The sequence below is a fragment of the Ptychodera flava genome, chromosome 17 (assembly GCF_041260155.1).
Source record: "Ptychodera flava strain L36383 chromosome 17, AS_Pfla_20210202, whole genome shotgun sequence".
Classification (NCBI taxonomy): domain Eukaryota; kingdom Metazoa; phylum Hemichordata; class Enteropneusta; family Ptychoderidae; genus Ptychodera; species Ptychodera flava.
Window position 1 is genome coordinate 38,105,485 of NC_091944.1, and position 18,685 is coordinate 38,124,169.

Below are 18,685 nucleotides of genomic sequence, written 5' to 3' on the forward strand. Positions count from 1 at the left end.
ATACCGAAACGATACTGCAATCTGTTAAGTAAAATTTGATGATCAATGGTATCAAATGCCGCAGATAGGTCTAGAAGGATAAGGATGACTTCTTGCTGTCCATCGATAGCTTGAAGTATGTCGTTGTAAACACGAACAATTGCCGTTTCAGTACTATGGTGTTGACGATATGAAGATTGCATCTTTGTATACAGATTGTTGTCTTTCAGATGTCGATGAAGCTCAGTTGCAACTACTTTCTCAAGTACTTTGGCCACGAATGGTATATTAGAAATTAGGCGATAGTTTTTAAGTTCTTCTGTGCAAAGTTGGCGGTTTTATCATGGGATCAAACATCTGTAAATGGACCTTGGAATATTTGATTCTGCAAAAAGTAACTATCTCAATTTAAAACGTGACTTCATAGCTCTGTTTTTCAAATAAATTTGTTTTGTTTAGTTTTCCTGTAATTCAACTTTATGCCGAGGTATGAGGAATCAAGAAAGGCATACGACGATAGAGGGCGCCATACTTACAACTACAGACTTGATTATATCCTTTTTAGAGGTTATAAACGGCAAGCGAGGGTATTTGACTCGCTTCGCTCGGTGATTATTTCCCGCCAAATATGCTAATTTTCACCCCAGAGGTCTTATATCCGCAACCAAATACCCGAGCGCACCGTTTATACACAGGAAAAGAGAGTAAGTTGGGAGAGAGTCGTTGCATTGCATCAAATAGCGTCCTTATATAGTGTTCAAGTTCTAATGACAACTACTTTACGATTGAAACAACAACAACACAATAGTTATGTTTGTTGAATTTCATTGGTCAACAACAATACGACTAATATAAACATAAACAACAATACAAACAACAACAGGAGCCAGATCTCTGGGCCCCATGTGCCATCACATGTGCTTGAACTACCTGGTATTTATTATCTGTCTATATATCTATATCTCTCTATCAACTGTATATATCTATCTATCTCGTTATCGATCTATTATCTTGACAGTACGGGTTTATAAAATTGTAAAAAATAAGCAATAATAAATCAAAGTCAATCTTCGGTGGCCCCATGTTTACAAAATTAAAACTTTAACTGAAATTGGACGATGAAATGTTGATTTCATGACTCCTTCAGTAATTTTCAAGATCAGCGTTTTGCAGATTCAAACAGTTTTTAGACGGTCCTAAGTACCGCAACTATGATGAACATTAATTTCCAGCCTATCTCTTCATTTTTAAAGACATGAAAGGGGAAATTTAATAGTCTAAAATACCATCGTTGACAACGACGCTGTCATGTACCCTGTTTGCTCTCTATATATGTTAAGTTACAGGTAGGTCATACTTATCTCGCTAGTTCAAAGTCTGACAGTAAGCAGAGTATATTGATAGTGTCTTGCATCTAGAACCTCAGACTGCAGTAGTGTAGACATATAGGCTATCGGACACAGTGCCATCTAGCGTGGGCAATTGTCACAATGGGTTTTCAGCATTTAAAGGCCTTGCTCGGCATGATTGTTGTATGGGCTTTGGTATTTTGGTCATGGATAAAATTATTTTTGCCCGCAAACAAGAAATCGGTTGCCGGAGAAATCGTGCTGGTTACCGGTGCTGGTAGTGGTTTTGGTCGTCTGATGTCCATCAACTTTGCTAAGCAGGGTTCTACGTTGGTACTTTGGGATATTAACAAAGAAGGTAACTATGAGACAGCTGAACAGATCAAACAACTTGGAGGTAAAGCCCACAGCTACGTGGTAGATGTGACCAAGAAAGAAGACGTTTATCGTGTTGCTAAACAAGTCAGACAAGAAGTTGCTTCTTTGAAAAGACTTGTTTCTCATTAGATTTGCAATGTGATAAATTTACGCATAGGAAAAACAACGCGGTAGATTGCTGCCGTTGCCAGAGGTGTAAGAAAATCTCACGTGACCTTTACACTCCTTAAATTTCATTGAGCTCATGGCAATGATTTGCAATACTAAATAACATTAAAATGCAAAATTATCATTCAAGTCATTACTTACCGCAGTAATATTTTGATCAGATCTGATTTCTGAGCATGCATGCTATGTGTTTATAATTTGTCAACATTCGAAAGAACCATGAGAGAAAATGCCGAGAGAGTTTGACCGGTTGACCTCGCTGTTAATTTTATGCAGGAAATTACAATAACAATGCTTGGTCGAATGACGCAGTGCCTTGAGGGTGGGATCACCAGTGGTATATGGGGAGGAGTACCTTCCCGATGGTGATAAGTGGTGCAGATTACCGTCGCCCAGGTGACTGGCGTATAAGCGTGCCAAAAGACACCTATGGTTGATTTCCTGTTGACCAGTCGGATGGCAGAGTTGCAAATACCTGGACTGAACCATTTGGTTTTTTGTGGGTGTCGGTGGTACTTTGACAATATAAGTAAAGATGCACATATATTGAGTTTATTGTCTTGTTTATGAGCGGCCAGTATTTCCAACAGCATAAATTATGTGCATTTGCCCTTGAAGGAATAAATAATTTTCGAATAAAACATCGCGAATGTAACTACATTCCTTAAGCTCGACGTACACTTAAGTGCCCCAAAGAACCATGAAATCGCCCGACTTTCGATTGAAGAGATGAGTTTTGCCAAACCGCGTATACAGAAAAAGTGGCAGATGACTTTATTTTAGAATCATAGACAGTATAGCGAGATGTAAAAAATGTGAAACAGGCTCCCCACCTAACTATCCTAAATGTTTTTGTGTCGAGTTTGTGTTTGATTCGTTTCGAAAATGTGTTCCTACATTCTTATCCGATTGTTTGTGTTAATGAAATGTTTGTTTCGCTTTGGATATTTATAGAGAAGTTTGGATTAGTGTGTACGGTAATGTTTGTTTGTGTGGGGAAAGCTTATGGCGAGACGCAGCCGGACCTATGTTGTTACAAAAGTTGACAGAGTCGCCCTTTGACGCTTGCGTTTCGAAACCCGAGTGTGGTTTCTCATCAGTCGCAGTGTAGATTCTTTCCTTAGTTTGTGTTTGTGAAAATTTATTTTAATGCATTTTAGTGGTCTTGCTTTCCGATTAGCGAGGCAAGTATATTAATTTTGGTCACGTTGTGAGTCCGTTTGGTGGTTCGGTTTGTTTGTTCTATATTTCTTTACTTCGGTAAATTTTGTTTTGACTGGTGTGTCTTTTAGATTTTTGCGGAGGTTTGTGAATTTTTAGGCAATAAGTACCACTGCGGGGTACGGATTTTATGTTTATTGGATCAAGATACTTACAAGTATCCTGGTTGATGTGCTTGTTCTCGTACATTTTAATTAATAGTTCATTTACTTTGTTTACTGTTTGTTCTGGCTTGTTGTGTATAATACTGAGTGTTACGTAATTGCCTTTCGCATTCGAGTACGTAATCGTTTGTGTTGACAATAACGAAAAACCGACCCTTGTCGAAGGGTTATTTTCCCAAAATTTGTCCAATGTTTGCAAGCTGGTTTATCGCGATTCTTTTGGCACGCGACATGTTTTGTTTCCTTGTTTGAAAGGGTATCTCTAGAAGTGCGAGTTTAGCAGCTTCAGATAGCTTTCAAGTTTTTGTTTTTTTGTGTGTTCGTGGAGTCCAATTTGACTTTTCTTTGAATTGGTGTTGTTTGCGATTGTTTGTGTCTCACGATGTAGCGTAGTCACATTATACGACTTTATTTGTTGAAATCCTGAGGTGGTTTTATTCTGTTTGGTTTTGTTGGTGTCCGAATGAATTTTAAGGCTTTTGCCTAGTACTATTTTTCGGAGTTTCATAGTTTGAGCGATGATAGGTTGTTGTTGAATTTCATGTTGTTGTCGGCTTTTCTTTGGAAATAGCTGATTTATTTCCACGGCCATGTTTTCTGTTACGTTACTGTGATTGTTTATTTTGTATTTAATGTTGTGTTTCAGTTGTTTGTTATGTGTACGATTTTTGTTATTTCTTTTAAGTGTTTGTGTGTTCTATGTCATCTTATCGTATTTTTTGGTAGTTCCCTTTTTGGAGTATTTGGTGGCCCTGAAAAGGGCCGCTTGGTATGGGTTTTTGTTAGCGCTTGGCGCGTTTGTTTTGGCGATAAGCCTAGCTTTTTATGCTTCTTTTCGCCGAGTCGATGTGCTTGGTGAGTAGGTGTTTGCCGCCTTCTTGTCACTGTGTGTGCTTACATGGACAGTCTGCATAGCCCTTGAATGTGGTCTCGATTTTGATCAAACTTACAATTTAGGAGTATATATCAAAACTGATAAATGATTTATGTGATTACTGTAGCTATAGATAGGCTACATTCAGGACGGGCAGCGACGGGCAGTAATTAGTAGGCAAAACAGGTGGTTTTCACCGTGGGCAGAACTCGGTGCAATGATACTGAACATTAATAGTAAGCCTGTCACCTTGAAGGTAATGCTGTAGGTGAAACAAGGACACACGATGGTACAAACAACACCACAAGTGAAACGTACACACAGAAATACACGCGTTCCTACGTTGTGCCCACCCGGGCCACGCGATTAAAATATGACTGATACTGCTGGATAGTGTTAATTGGGTCGATAAACAGTCAATTAAAGGTATACTGTCACCTGTTCCAATTTTGCCACTGTTACCATGGAAAGAGAAAATCTAACTAATCACAGATTTTAAGCGGGTGGCCGCTTTTTAAAAACAGCGCCCTCACATGGACATTTTGAATACCAAGGAACGCCCCTTTGACCATATATGGGCATATTTAGATTACAGGTGACTGTATACCTTTAATAGTTTAATTGACTACCTGGGTGATTGGCAGGTCATGTCCAACGACGCATATGCAAAGCAGGCCAAAAGACAAAAGCCCCCAAAGTTATTGACAGCTGGCCAGGGGTCACCATGAATACGTAATGAAGCTTCACTACGCAGAAACTGCGTAGTCAAGCCCTTCTTAACCGGTCAAACTCTCTCGGCATTTTCCGGCATGACTCCATGATGCTCTTGACTATAAAGTCCGAGTAGAAAGGTTCTACCTGACATAAAACTGTGATATGAAACTTTCATATTTAATGCGTTGGCCCGTTTACCCTAGCCGTGTCGTTCATTAATTTAGTATTTTAGGAATTCTTACAATTTTTCTTATGCAATTTATCTGCCAATGATGGAAGAATTATTTTTATCATGAATTGACGTTAACAATAAAATTGAAGCCAAGTCACACTTTGTATATGAACAAATCGTTAAAAAATGTTTGGGCAATTTTTGAACATTACAATACTGAGAGAAGTATAGGAGAGGGTATATTCTTTTTGTTCAAGGTCATCTGACGGCATTGCCTAAATGGAGAAAAAGTTGTCGTTGAAGTGGACCACAGTCTCTGTGTTAACTTCTACTTTTTATTAATGGTGTCCCACTTTTTTACATTCCGTTCATGAGGCGAAAACTCTAGAGAAACATGGTAGCTCCCTCCTTATGCGATACCAGCTGGTGAACTTGACAACACGATATAGCAGTCACGATATTACAATCAAACGTACATGTTTGACTTATATAGTCTGTGCATGTTGAAAACGAAAATCATCAAGCTTCAAGCTTAAACATTTGAACAACGGTATCAATAGTTCTGAGGGAAAGTAAGCTTTTTACGAAAACAGTCAGAGCGATGGAATGAAACAAACGATATCCTAGTGATTGAATTTCATCTTTCAATCGATAAAAACGAAGGCAGCTGTATATGCAGCTCAACCAAAATGTCGGACAGTGGACTTTGTGCATCTTTATCAAGTTAAAGATGTTGCTACAAGGTCAGAAAGGTGTTGACAGGAAAAGGACGTATCCTCACATTCGCGATGTGATAAATTTACTGGGTCGGTGATCGTTTCAATTGAAATAACGTTAAAGCTTGGTTCGATTTTTATCATGGATGGTTTTTCAGTCAACACGAAGACGAAGCACAGAAAAATTTTTCACAAGACAAATACATTGTTGATTATTACTGATTGAAAATTACTCTCAAAAAAGTGATATGACCATTCTAGTCATTTCATTACAGTATAGGAGACAACTTGATTTAATTCATCGCCATGACAATATGAACCGATCTACCTTCATTGCAAGCGCAGCTAGGTGATCAACATGATCTTTCAACATCCGAACCAAGCACTTGCAGGTTTATAGGATTCCCAGAAAAACGTTTTTCCACCATTTTCCTATTCATGACAAATGTTTCCAAAATTTACATTTATTAATGCGTACATTTAATCATAGATAATTACCTCTTATCTAAAATGACAATGCTTTGACAATACGTTAACAAAATGATCTTCTTTTGTGTTTTACTCGTGCGAGATTGGTATCAAGTGCTTTAGGGAGTCACCATTATTTACGACTGGGGGGTCACTAAAAAATGAAAACAGGAATGGAGTGTGCAAAAATGTAAATATATTCACGTGTTCGTGTGAAAGTTGTTGTAAGTGTCATCAAATCACGTTTTAACGCCAAATTTAAAAAGTATCATCAAATCATATTATTTTAACGCCGAATTGTCAAACGCGTCTGTAATAACTGACCTCCCCATGTATTCACCGTACCGCTTTACAACCGTCTGGTCATCTAACACAATTACCGATATCTAACAATGCAGAAAATACCAATACTGCATCTGCGATCGAAGTGTCTCTGTATTTTCCTGCAGTGATATGTTTGCATCTCATTGCAAGAGGATGTTGGGCGAATTTAAACTGATATAAACTCAGCTTTTATCTACATAAAACATCAAATGTATAAATGTACGTTTGATGCACAGCTTTAACACCTATTATCCCGCCAGGCACTATAACTTCCCTTGTCAAATTGGGAAAAGTTAGACTTGGTTCAAATCGATGAATCGATAAAAAAAATAAAACCATTTGTAATAGTTCCTCTTGTGTCTCTCCTATTTCATACCAACCTATTTGGAATTTGGCAGCCCTGACCAGGTTTTCCTAGCGATTGAAAGTGTTACCGTTGAGTTTGAGTCTGCACAGTAGTGGGTTAGTTTCTGCTGTGATTCCGGGAGAAACTTCCCTGTATAGCGTTCACCACATAGAGAAAGATAGATAGAGTGGCAACAGGTATTGTTTAAGGCGTGAAGCGGTTACGTAACCCATCCATGTTCGCCTCGCCTCAGGTTGCTCTCGCCTCGCTTTTCCGAAGAGTGCCGACCATGAATCCTTCGGTAATTTTCGGATTTTCGCCAATTGTTAAGCGAAAGTATGTTCGGCAAAGTTTGTGTTGTTGTTGTCGTGTGGTGCTGGGCAGAATTGACGTGCTGGCGAAAACGGGAGTGTTTTGAGCTTCAGGAAAATGAGTTTTACCGTTTTAAAAATTCCTCTCATATTTTTATGAATATATAATGAGTGTGTTTGAACCAAATTTGAAAGTCTTTTATCGATACTGTCTGGTTTTACTCAATGATTTACGGTCAGTCATACCCTCTTTTACACGTGCGTCAAGGAATGACATGTTTATGAAACTGCTGGCGTGTTATGTTTTGATTGGCGTGAAGCAGTGTTTCTGGCCTGAGAGCTCACGAAGTAACTATGGTTGCTACGCGACTGGCAGTACGATGCCATCTCGTCGTATTTTTCGCATAATCTCGTGTAATTATCAACCACAAACAAAGCCTCCAAAAAGTTTAACACCTTTGGAGCTCATTTTAATATGAAAAGCCAATAGTCTACCGAGACGACCATGGAACAAAAGACATGCAAGTGTTGCGACTCTGTCTATATGTTACTCTGTATAGCGTTCACCACATGGCCCACTCAACGCGTTCACCCAACTCACGCGCTTCACAGAAAACAGAACACAAATCATCGCGTTCACCCCACTAAAACATTCACAACCCACAGACTTGAACCAAGTCTAAGAAAAAAGCCGTAGTTGAGCCAAAATCTAAAGTGTTTTCACCCACTTGCCATGGTAGACGATATAAGGTTTAGCCGTTAAATGTTTTCAGAGGCATTCAAATCTTTGTTTGAAGTTCCATTAGCTGTATCTTCTTGCGATTTTTCCGTTAGTTTTGATTGAAATGATCACCGGCTCATGCTGAATAGCCTGTCAAATAACAGAGAATCGCATATTATTCGGAAACATTACGTGCCCTACAACTAAATAACATGTGATTTTACAACGAAAATTTCAATTTTTGTCCGGACAGAAATACAAACTCTGTTGACACGCGGATTGCAACGTAGGCATTCTTCTGCACCTGCGCTAGCCATTTACAGCAATTTCAAAATAAATATTCATTACTTATGCCCAGCACTTACGTCGTAGTCCATTGTCCGAGCACGTTGCGTAGCCAGATGTCTGGCATTCCTCGACGCAATATTGTTTTGATCCCGCAATAAACGTGAACTTGTACATCTGGCGTGATCGCGGCGTCACCATATCTGCGTTCTCCCCCCAGCACGCTGAGCATGACGGACGTCAACAAATGAGCTCGGAAGGGAAACACGTTTGAACAAAAATTAGCAGTTTTATGTGGCTATAACATCACTAATCATGTTTGTTTCTTCGTAAAACAACATTTTGCAACAAATATGAGCCTCCAACATGGAATTTTCCGAGGTAAAAAATGGTCAACAGTTACAAATAATGGCCCTTTAAGTGCAACAAATGGTATCTTGATCTGATAGTGACATTAACATAGTAGGATGAAGGTAACAGTTGTGACGCAAGGCTAGTGGAAGTCAGATATAATTTGTTACGTTGTTGTTGACTTCAAAGTGACGCTGTTTCAACACTTTATTTTCATAAATGCAGCATCGGGAGGGAGAACCCCGTTCCTTGTCTCACCATGTCTGATCGTTTCTTCAAAATTGCCTCCTTAGTTGGAGATATTTTCATGTTCATAAACACTTTATTTTAATTAAGTCAGGGGCCTACCTTTGGACGGCGCAGTATTAGCCGATTTCATCGGTTTGCATTAGGCATGCAAGAACACATCCTTGTAATAAAATGTTGTAATTTTGTCGAAACCTTCAAAAAAGGCTCTGAATCAGTAAGTAATTTTGAAAATTATTTTTAAAAAGTGATGTTACTGTGCTAAATTTGAAGACAGACTGGCAAAATTATTCCTTTTTGTACCAAAACCTCGCAAACACTACTGATTCGGAAGTTTTCTTTGGTTTCTTGATAAAATATATCATTTTGTGTACCTTCATGCATGATCAGTAACACAATTGTTTTCTCATACAATCTCAAAGTCAGTCATACAGGAATGTTCTAGAACTCTACTCCCTATTTATTTGTTTACTTATTTGTTTACTTATTTATTTATTCATTCGGATCACCAACAGGAGTAAATTCCCTATTGCAGGCTTCGTATAACATAGAAAATACAAACAATTACTTACAAAGATAAAATTGACAAATTACAGGCTAAGTGCTTTGCACCGACTGTCAGGTAGCCTTTTTGACTAACATACATACATACACACACACATACATACATACATACATACACCTACCTACCTACCTACCTACCTACCTACCTACCTACCTACCTACCTACCTACCTACCTACCTACCTACCTACCTACCTACCTACCTACCTACCTACCTACCTACCTACCTACCTACCTACCTACATACATACATACATACATACATACATACAAACAACATACAAGTACAAAGTAATTATATATATCTGTTGAAGTTTCGTGCACCCTGCAATCCTCACACGGAATTAAATATTCTCAGGCCATGACTTACATTCATTTGGTTGGAACGTACCATAATTTTGTGTTTAAGGTTGTGTTGAAATTTGATAAATAATATTTGTTTTGGAGACCACATTTGGAAACCAACCCTTTCTTCCCATGGTCTATAGTATGCCTGCAAACACGAGACGTTTCTTCGACGACCCGTCAATATGAGAAAAGGACACATGATACACTGATCGAGTTTAAGTTACTTTAGAGGATAAAAAGGAGAATCTGAAATCTGAAATGTTGGTAAATTGTATTGCAGACATTAAAAGCGTTCCTACCGACAATGATCAACAACAACCATGGTCATCTGGTAACCATTGCTAGTTTAGCAGGTAGCTGTGGATGCCCTGGTGTGGTGGAGCATTGCGCCAGTAAATTTGCTGCAGTTGGTCTCCATGAATCGTTGATGTTAGAAATGGATATACAGAAAGTGACGGGAGTTCACACAACTCTGGTGCAGCCATATTTTATCAATACTGGAATGTTTGATGGCGTAAAAACAGAGTAAGTTGCCTTACTGTTCATTCCAGTAATAACGACTACCAGTGGACGGCGAAGGCAAAGATCGGTATCTGTAATAATTCCAATGCAAAATTATAGCCGCTCTGCTAGTTATTTGGCATATAACAATTTAATGGGGACAAAGTCGCCCATTTTTCATGAATTTTCTTTGAAACGAGATACTACTTATATTGTTTGACATGTTGAAAGATACTGAATGAATGGGTGATCATACATATATTCGACCCCAGTTTTAGACACGATACATGAAACCATCGCGAAAATCAATTAATGGTCATGACCATTAATTAATTTTCGCCATAGTTTCATTTAATTTGTCTAAAGGCAGGGTCGTATATATGCATGGTCACCCATTCATTCATCTTTCAAAATGTCAAACAATATAAGTAGTATCTCGTTTCAAAGAAAATCAATAAAAAATTGGCGACTTTGTCCCTTTAAATTTACCCCTATAGCGTTCTTACGATAGAATTTAGTGTATATAAATACGATTTAAATGTGCCCTTAAATTATGTTACTCCGTGCCAAACCCTCAGTTATTATGTCATTGCGTCGACAGAATTCTTCACAAAGTCGATTTCTATCTTCGTTCATTCCGTATACAATCCAATCAACTCTGAGCTCGTCGTGTTGTTAATCGGTCTACAAGCAGATGAGTAGAAATGGGGAGAACTATCTTCTCAACATGTCTGACTTTAAACGCCATTTGTCTGGTTTGTAATCTTCATCACAAGGTATCAAGTGCGGTAATAGGCTGTAAAAAATCTGACCACGCACCAAAAATGAAGTGGCCAATAGCTGCCATGCAAGGAATACGGTGTGGAGTTGACCAGGAAAAATTGATGATTTATCGATATTGAATATCATGTTGTAGAATGGTTATTGTTGACAATGAAAATATCATTCGTTTGATTTGAATTCAACGCAATGGTTGATAAAACCTTTAAAGCAACAGCCAGCTCCCATAGGAAAGCATCAATATGATTATAGATGGCGTCCTTTCTTATTGAATCAATTGAAAAATTATGACACCGTTAACAACAGTTTAAACTTTTGATAATCCAAAGCACTGCCAGAAGGTGTGAGGATAACATTGACTTCTTTCAAGTGCTTCATTGTTTTTCTATATATTATTTATTGGGGCTTATCGTTATCATTCGAATAAATACAGGTCAGGTTTATATTTTCGCTTCATGGCGGAATTGTCTTAAAGGGCCAAAATAATTGTGCTGTACCAAAAACATGGTTTTCAAAATTAGGGTAGGTAGGTCGGCAGGCTTTTTTCCGAAATATTTTATTTTTAAATGTGCATTTAGGGCGATCACGCAATGACCACAACATTTCCAGAAAAAAGTATCATACATATAAAAGGAATAAAAACATAAAAAAATTCTCGTTCAAGCAAAGGTAACGAACGCGTGATTTTACGGTTTTTTTCCCCTTTTTTTACTTCGGTGTTTACGTAGCTCCAAAAAGTTCAGGATCGTGAGGTAAAAAATAAGGTAGGTCGGGTTATCGGAACATATAGCAGAATTTTTTTTCTTCGGCCTAGCATGCTGCCTCTCTACAAGAACACGTTTCTGCCCGAATGTCTGATTAGCTTCAAACGCCGACCTCCTGTTTTTCATTATCTCTCCGTTTTGAAGATGACGGACAATTGACGCCTCTCGGGCAGCTGTCTCGGTGGTAATTGCACCGCGATGTCAAACATGGACTGTGACTGCAAACATCACGGAAGAATGACCAACAGTACAGCTAATGATTGTTTCTACTTTTCAACAGGTTGATACCAATGTTAGATCCAGTGTACGTGGCAGATAAGGTTTTACAGGCAGTGCAGATCAACCAGAAAGTACTGTGCATTCCAAAAGCTGTGTACCTGCTTCCGTACTTTAAAACGTAAGAGTTCCCGACATGCTTGTTTCGTTTGATGCTACGTTTAGGGTGACATTGTACTTTCTAGGGAGGGTGTCGCCTGAACTCTGCTCAAAGGTTGCCAGGGACCCCTACGACCAATATAAACACTGTATCTTGGCTACGTTGGCTATTGATGAAAGTTAAAACATGTTTGTTTAACAATGAATATCGCAAAGAGTAAAAGTACGGCTATGTTGACGTGATGCGTCTATATATCATGAATAAAATACATTGTTTGTAAACAAGAAAGTCGCACACGCGCAGTTCCGACGACACCCTCCCTGTAAGCGTAAGTTATAACAAAGTATTCGATTCATCTCATGTAATTTGATGTAAACCGTGTAAGTGAATCATTCTCGGTTCCAACTCAATTTTATCTTATTACTTTTGACATTTGCTGATTAGCCTAGAGACGAGATTACACAAAAACACACTTACGTGCGCTTGCGCAAACTGACTCATCTGGCACACTAAACTTGCGTAAATAATGTTCATAGCTTGCAACCGCAGTCAGGATAGTTTCGACTTTATCCCATTTCTGTAAGTTCAGAATCTTTAATTATCAATTTCCCTCTGAAGTGATTCCTCGTTCATATATGAATATAAGCAATATTTTCAATTAAGCATTGGCATTTCGGTGACTTTATCAACAAATTATAGTTCCTGGATAATATGACATGTTATATTACCGTTTGTCTGTCTGTTTGTTGTTTGTCTGTTTTGTCGGGATTTTTTTTCTCTCTCTGGCTCTCTGTATTTTTTTCTTTCTGTTTGTCTCTGTCTCTCTGCTTCGCGTTCGTGCGTCTTTATCTATCGCTTATCTACTGTTTCCAACATTTGAATAGGTGGATGCCGGTTGATGCCTATACACTACTTATTCGGATAATTGGTTCCGCCGACTTCATGAAAGGTTTTGTAGGGAGACAGAAGAAACCGTACAAGCTGCATTCTGCGAGGTGAATCCCATTGCTGACAAGATTAACGGTAGACTGAAAAGTTGGGGTTGGTACTGCAAGTGATGTTTCATCGCATATTATTAAACTCAGTCTTAATGAAGAACACATAAGCGTAAAGGTCCGAAACAATCCGATGTTCCTTGGTTGCATATTGGCAATCATGGGAAGATTGAAAAAAATCAATGTAATCAAGAGAATTGAACACTAGGTCATGGAAAAATAACAGCTTCGAAAAATTCTTATTAATCCTAACAACGTAAGATATAATAGACAAGTGTAGCTAAACAATTCTACCGAAAGGCGTAAAGTAGATCCTTAGTTTTGTAGAAATATTGTTGGTGTGTCCAAATTTGATGTCGTCATTTCTTGAAGGCGTGATGGGTACAATTCTTTATAAATATTGTATCGTGTATAATGTGGAGAAAATGATTTCTACTCAGGTCGAATATCCGACTCAGTGTCGACGACTATAATGGTCATCACAATCATACAAGCATTACGATATGATGAACACTAGACTTGTTGAGGGATATAATTTTGGATGGGAATGAATTTTAAAAACAGAAAAAATAATGAAAATATATAGGGCAGTTACAGCTAACACAACTATAAGGGAAATGTGATTATACGTTTTTAAGCTAAGAATGTCAGAATTGGCAGTCTTTTAGTTGACGACGACGACTTGTCGGAAAACTCACAAAATAAGTTCGATTTCAATTCAGTATACAGCATATCTTTGCATCGATTCATTCGATGCAGTCTTGGAGAATTGGCAGTCTTTTAGTTGACGACGACCACTTGTCGGAAAACCTTCACAAAATAACTTCGATTTCAATTTCAGTATACAGAATGTCTTTGCATCGATTCATTGCAGCATTTCATGAAAGGGACAGACTCTGAATTTTGTCAGGAAGTTCGTTTAAGTTATGCCTTTCTGAGTTGAAGGAACACATATGCCAATGGCTATGAAGATAATTTTCAGAAAAGACAAAGAGACTCTATGAAGAATAAAACAAGTTTTGAGTACAACGGCTGTTCTCATCCAGTTTGCTTACTGAAATTACGCAATACATATTCAAATTGTATACAGTCTGTTATTTTATCTGCAGAGTAAATGGATCATGGTGGCTTAATAGTCTTATGATAGATTCTTACCTCCCTGTACTAATCTTATTGTAAATACACAGTGCCGCTGTGGCTATGCACACATTAATGTACCAGCTATGTTGGAATTTCCCCAATACAGAACTGTATACATTGCTGGTACAGGGCTGACTGAGAAGCAGATGGTCAAGCAGAGTTTTTCAAACCCAGGTTGCACGTACTATTTGCAAAACTATTGTACTGGGCTGTTGACACACTGGGCATATGAATGTGAAATGCAGCAGTCATATTTATTTTTCTGACTATGCTGTACTGGGGATATCTTTGTAATAGCTGGTAGTCTCTGTAGTTCCTCAGGGCTGGTACAGCTATATGCACATCCCTGAACAAGCCCTCAGAAAGTATACAGAAGTGTTTGTACTGAGTCTGACAGAAATCAGTTCCGGCATATTTAAAACTCCATAAGCTGTAACTATTGGCAGTTCCGTATTAGTTTTGTTTTGTGTATGTATTGCAGTTTCTTGTTCTACTTGTTAAGGCATAATGAATATTCAGCATTTAGGTCATCAACCCAGTTCATATGTGTATATTTAGCATTGTATATTGTTGAAAATTGGAATTTCAGTCTGGAATATAATTCATTTGTCAACAATATCAGCGGTTGTTAAACATGTAACATAGTATGTTGTCAAGCAGAATGTTGGTATTCAAGATGCTGTTTAGTAGCTGTCGAAAATGCGGTTTATACACACAACAATAAAGACTGAACAAAATTGCTAAAACTTGCAGCTAATGTGCCTTATGTAATTTGCATTGAATTAAACATATTTTTGACAAGAAATACTTACGTCACAACTGTAACCATTTTTCAACTGCAGTTTTTCTGCCAAAGACACTCTTGAGAAAAAAGCTGCTAACATTTTGATGCCCGTTTAACAGTAAGGAAAATGGCAAATTATGTTTAGTTTTGATACATCCAAGTAAAATTCAATATCATTAACAATGTGCATGCAAGTGGCTCCCCTCATATGATTGATTATTATACACCTGCGTCTGTAACCTATGGAGTTTTGTCGTACTGTAAGTTTTGGTGTCAGAGGATGCAGAGTCCAATAACTTTGTGGTTGAGTACAATAATTTTTGGTGTTATTGGACGCTATTTGACATTTGACCTCAAAAAAACTTTACGTTCGCGCAGGGAAAAAGGAGGTGAATTAGAGTGAAATTATGCTGCTGACCTACAATTTCTATCACACACATTGCGCTGCGCTGGTTTGAAATTTCGTTCTGAGCACTTAGCTGACACGCTGAACGCGTTCTCAGTTCGCTTGTGATTGCTAAGTGTATTACGCGACGGGCATCCCAAAAACGCAAATTAATTTTGACTTTTTTTGCAGTAAAATTGGACTAAATAAGGTGTATAACAATCAGGTTATTCACAAAATACTGGGATTTATGTCCTCATACATCGTACACTTCAGTATTGTCCGAGAGGCGTAGCATCGATGACAACACCTCTGCTGCATAATGTCGGACATAAATCCCGGTATTTTGTGAGTAACCTTAAATTATAACAATGATAAGTGTAAACGTGTATGTCTGTTATGTGACCATGAAAAAGAGACGTCACAGATATGTAATAACAGCTGAAATTGCAACAACAGTCATGCAACACTGACAATTTTTGTCAGAATTTTTAGTATCAGTATCCAATGTCGCACCCACGTGCAGCTATATTTACTGACAAACCTGCAATCATGAGCAATGTGACAATCTGGTATCGAGGTCTTCCCTCCGATCATGATCGATACCTCCTGAACAAATAGTCTGTCATCGGAAACTTAAAGCTATAGCATGGAAAGAATGCGAAAAAACATTTCTTTGTCGTTGACAGGTGAAACAGGATAAAGTCACAACTTGGATGTACTCATTGACCAATATAACAGCCGATTGTCTTGATCAACATCTATCGATGAAAACAAGAAGAGGGACTCTCACACCCCAAGTTCAATTATCTTCAGATGAACTCCGCGTTGTGTAACAAGATATTGGGAAATTTGAAAACAAAGGTTGATGTCATTGTGATTGGAAGTAGATAAGTAATTTTTAGAAATAAGTGCAAATACCATCATCACATGATCGAAAGAGCCAAGTCAATTTGTCATTGCGAGCAAATCACAGGTAGCGATCAGGAGCAGTTATTCAACATTATAGTACCACTACTCCTATACTTACTTGGACTTGTCCACGCATACGTAACATCAAGGCTGGACGACTGTCATTCAGTTTTATAGTGGTTATCTGAAAGGAAATTCAGAATTCCAAAGAATACAGAATACAGCTGTCTGTAGGAATCACTATAGGAAAAATTGCGAGACTGGAGCGAGAAAGTGACGCTTTCTCGTAATCGGTGAGCTGCTCTTATTATTCTCATCACTCTCAGTGAGAATTTTTCAATTCTCATTGGTTAGCAGTGAGAATCAAGTCTGATAACGGATTCTCACCGGTGAGACTGGAAATTCTCACCAAGAACAGTGAGAATGCTTATTTTCACGGTGAGAATGTATCATACTCATCATACACTGGTGAGATTGAAGCAGACTCACCGTGGCATTTGTGAGAATCAGCCAGACTAGTTGTTCACTGTTGAGAATCAATCTGGTTAATTGTCACCAGTGAATAATGAGTCTAGCCGATTCTCACCGATGAACGTGAGTCTGGATGATTCTCACCAGTAAAATTACTATTCTGACTAGGATTGGTGAAAATTTCCAGTCTCACAGGTGAGAATCTGTCACCATCCTTTATTTTCACCAAGGAGTGTATTTCTCACTGCTCACCAGTGAGAATTCAAAATGTCTCACTGCCAGCAGTGAGAATGACAAGAGATTCTCCCCCATTGCGAGGAAGCGTCACTTTCTCGCTCCGGTCTCGCAAGTTTTTCCTATAGTGAATACAGCTGTCCGTGGGAAACGCATAATTTTCAAAATTCTGTAGTTAGTTTATAAGGTTCTGAAAAGTCAATGTCCGTCCTCGCTGAACTTTTGTCGCTCACTTCACTACACTGACTGTCCCGCGTGGAGCAACGGTAGTGGTAGGGCGTTGCGGCTACCTCACCCTGTAATTTGTTCGCCTGTTGGATGAGTAATATTAAAAAAATATATAAAAACGTCCACTTGTGGTGACAGAGTCCTCTCTATCGCAGGCCTGGAATTATGGAACTCTTTCCATTTAATATCAGCGGCGTAACATTAACAAAATTCTTTTAAAACAAAGTTGAAACATTTCTATTTATGGATTAATAAGTTGTTTTACCTTGTGTTTAAAATTTGCTTGCGTTTGTTTTAAAGCTTTGCAAAGCGCATTCAGGCTTTTTAGTGAAACGCGTTGATAAGAATTAGTTTTAATATTTTTTACCAAATTTTGCAGTGTGATCCATGAGTTTTATTGCTGATTTCTTAAGGGAATGATTTAAAGTTGCTGTATGGACACAAATGAGAGCCCTCAGCATTATCTTTATTTGTAAACGGTGAAGTGTGGGCCAATATGATTCAGCCTTGCCCTAGGGGGTTATCTATGTATACTTCATATGAAGTATGGCATGGTCTAAGATACATTTTAGACTCTAATGACCTTGATGTTGATTGTAACTTACTGGTGCAGCCTATCTCATTAGACGAGGTGATGTCAAGTGTTAAAAAACCGTTAAAATGACAAAGTCCTTGGAATTGATGGAATCGTAGGCGAAATTTATGAAAACGCACCAACGGTTTTCCACATATTCTGTGTAAACTTTTAGAATGGTCTTGTTTTAACGTGTAATTAGATTTCTGATTTAATCCGCTTTTACAAAGAAAAGAAGTACCGTACTTCAGACTTTTTAACATAATGGGATAATGGGATATTATTTGAAATATTTATTCATCACAACGAAAAGTTAAGTTTCCTGTGCATTTATATGTATTTGCAGAACGCCTTTGACAGAATATTACATTACCTATTTTTCTATAAACGATTTAGAGCTTAAAAATAAACGATTTAGAGCTTTTTTAAAGTGTCTCTTTTTCGTTGTTTAATTTAAATGTAAACAAATGTTGAGCATGTGTTCGCACATCAGTTGAAATAACAATTTTTCCCATCGTAATTGTGATTCCATTGTAATTGTGATTCCATTGTAATTGCGGTTTAGAACAAGGTTCTATAATCTCACTCACGTATTTTGTCCTTTCGTAAACGACATGGAAATTGAATTGAAAATATATCATCTATCTGATTTTATATTTCTAGAATTGATTTGATTTTGTTACTTTTCGCAGACAATCTTTAAACGTCTTCACGAGCGTGTACTCGAGGATCGTGCTTTTCACTCTCTTGTCTCTTAAAGCATTGCCCATTCTAATTTGTGAACGTTAAGTGTCGCCTTCATCTTCGGAACGTTTCGGGTGTTGAATTCCAGCGATGTGTTGC

General features: G+C 38.1%; 2 protein-coding genes across 2 annotated transcripts; both read left to right on the forward strand.

The window, feature by feature from the left end:
• Positions 1-1,469: 1,469 nt before the first annotated feature.
• Positions 1,470-1,835, forward strand: LOC139116421 (estradiol 17-beta-dehydrogenase 11-like). Its single transcript, XM_070679060.1, has one exon. It carries the CDS (start codon positions 1,470-1,472, stop codon positions 1,833-1,835), a length of 366 nt encoding a protein of 121 aa, XP_070535161.1.
• An 8,153-nt stretch (positions 1,836-9,988) lies between these two features.
• On the forward strand, positions 9,989-13,916 carry LOC139116272 (epidermal retinol dehydrogenase 2-like). The gene is made up of 3 exons (XM_070678869.1): positions 9,989-10,223; positions 12,024-12,140; positions 13,004-13,916. Exons 1-3 carry the CDS (start codon positions 10,003-10,005, stop codon positions 13,116-13,118), a joined length of 453 nt encoding a protein of 150 aa, XP_070534970.1. The 5' UTR covers positions 9,989-10,002; the 3' UTR covers positions 13,119-13,916.
• Positions 13,917-18,685: the final 4,769 nt, after the last annotated feature.

Excerpts from the sequence above, each read along its gene's own strand:
- LOC139116272 (XM_070678869.1), top strand. The coding sequence starts at position 10,003 with ATGATCAACAACAACCATGGTCATCTGGTAACCATTGCTAGTTTAGCA. Across the intron at positions 10,224-12,023 it reads TTTGATGGCGTAAAAACAGA|GTTGATACCAATGTTAGATC; the intron begins GTAAGTTGCCTT and ends ACTTTTCAACAG. Across the intron at positions 12,141-13,003 it reads CTGCTTCCGTACTTTAAAAC|GTGGATGCCGGTTGATGCCT; the intron begins GTAAGAGTTCCC and ends ACATTTGAATAG.
- LOC139116421 (XM_070679060.1), top strand. The coding sequence starts at position 1,470 with ATGGGTTTTCAGCATTTAAAGGCCTTGCTCGGCATGATTGTTGTATGG.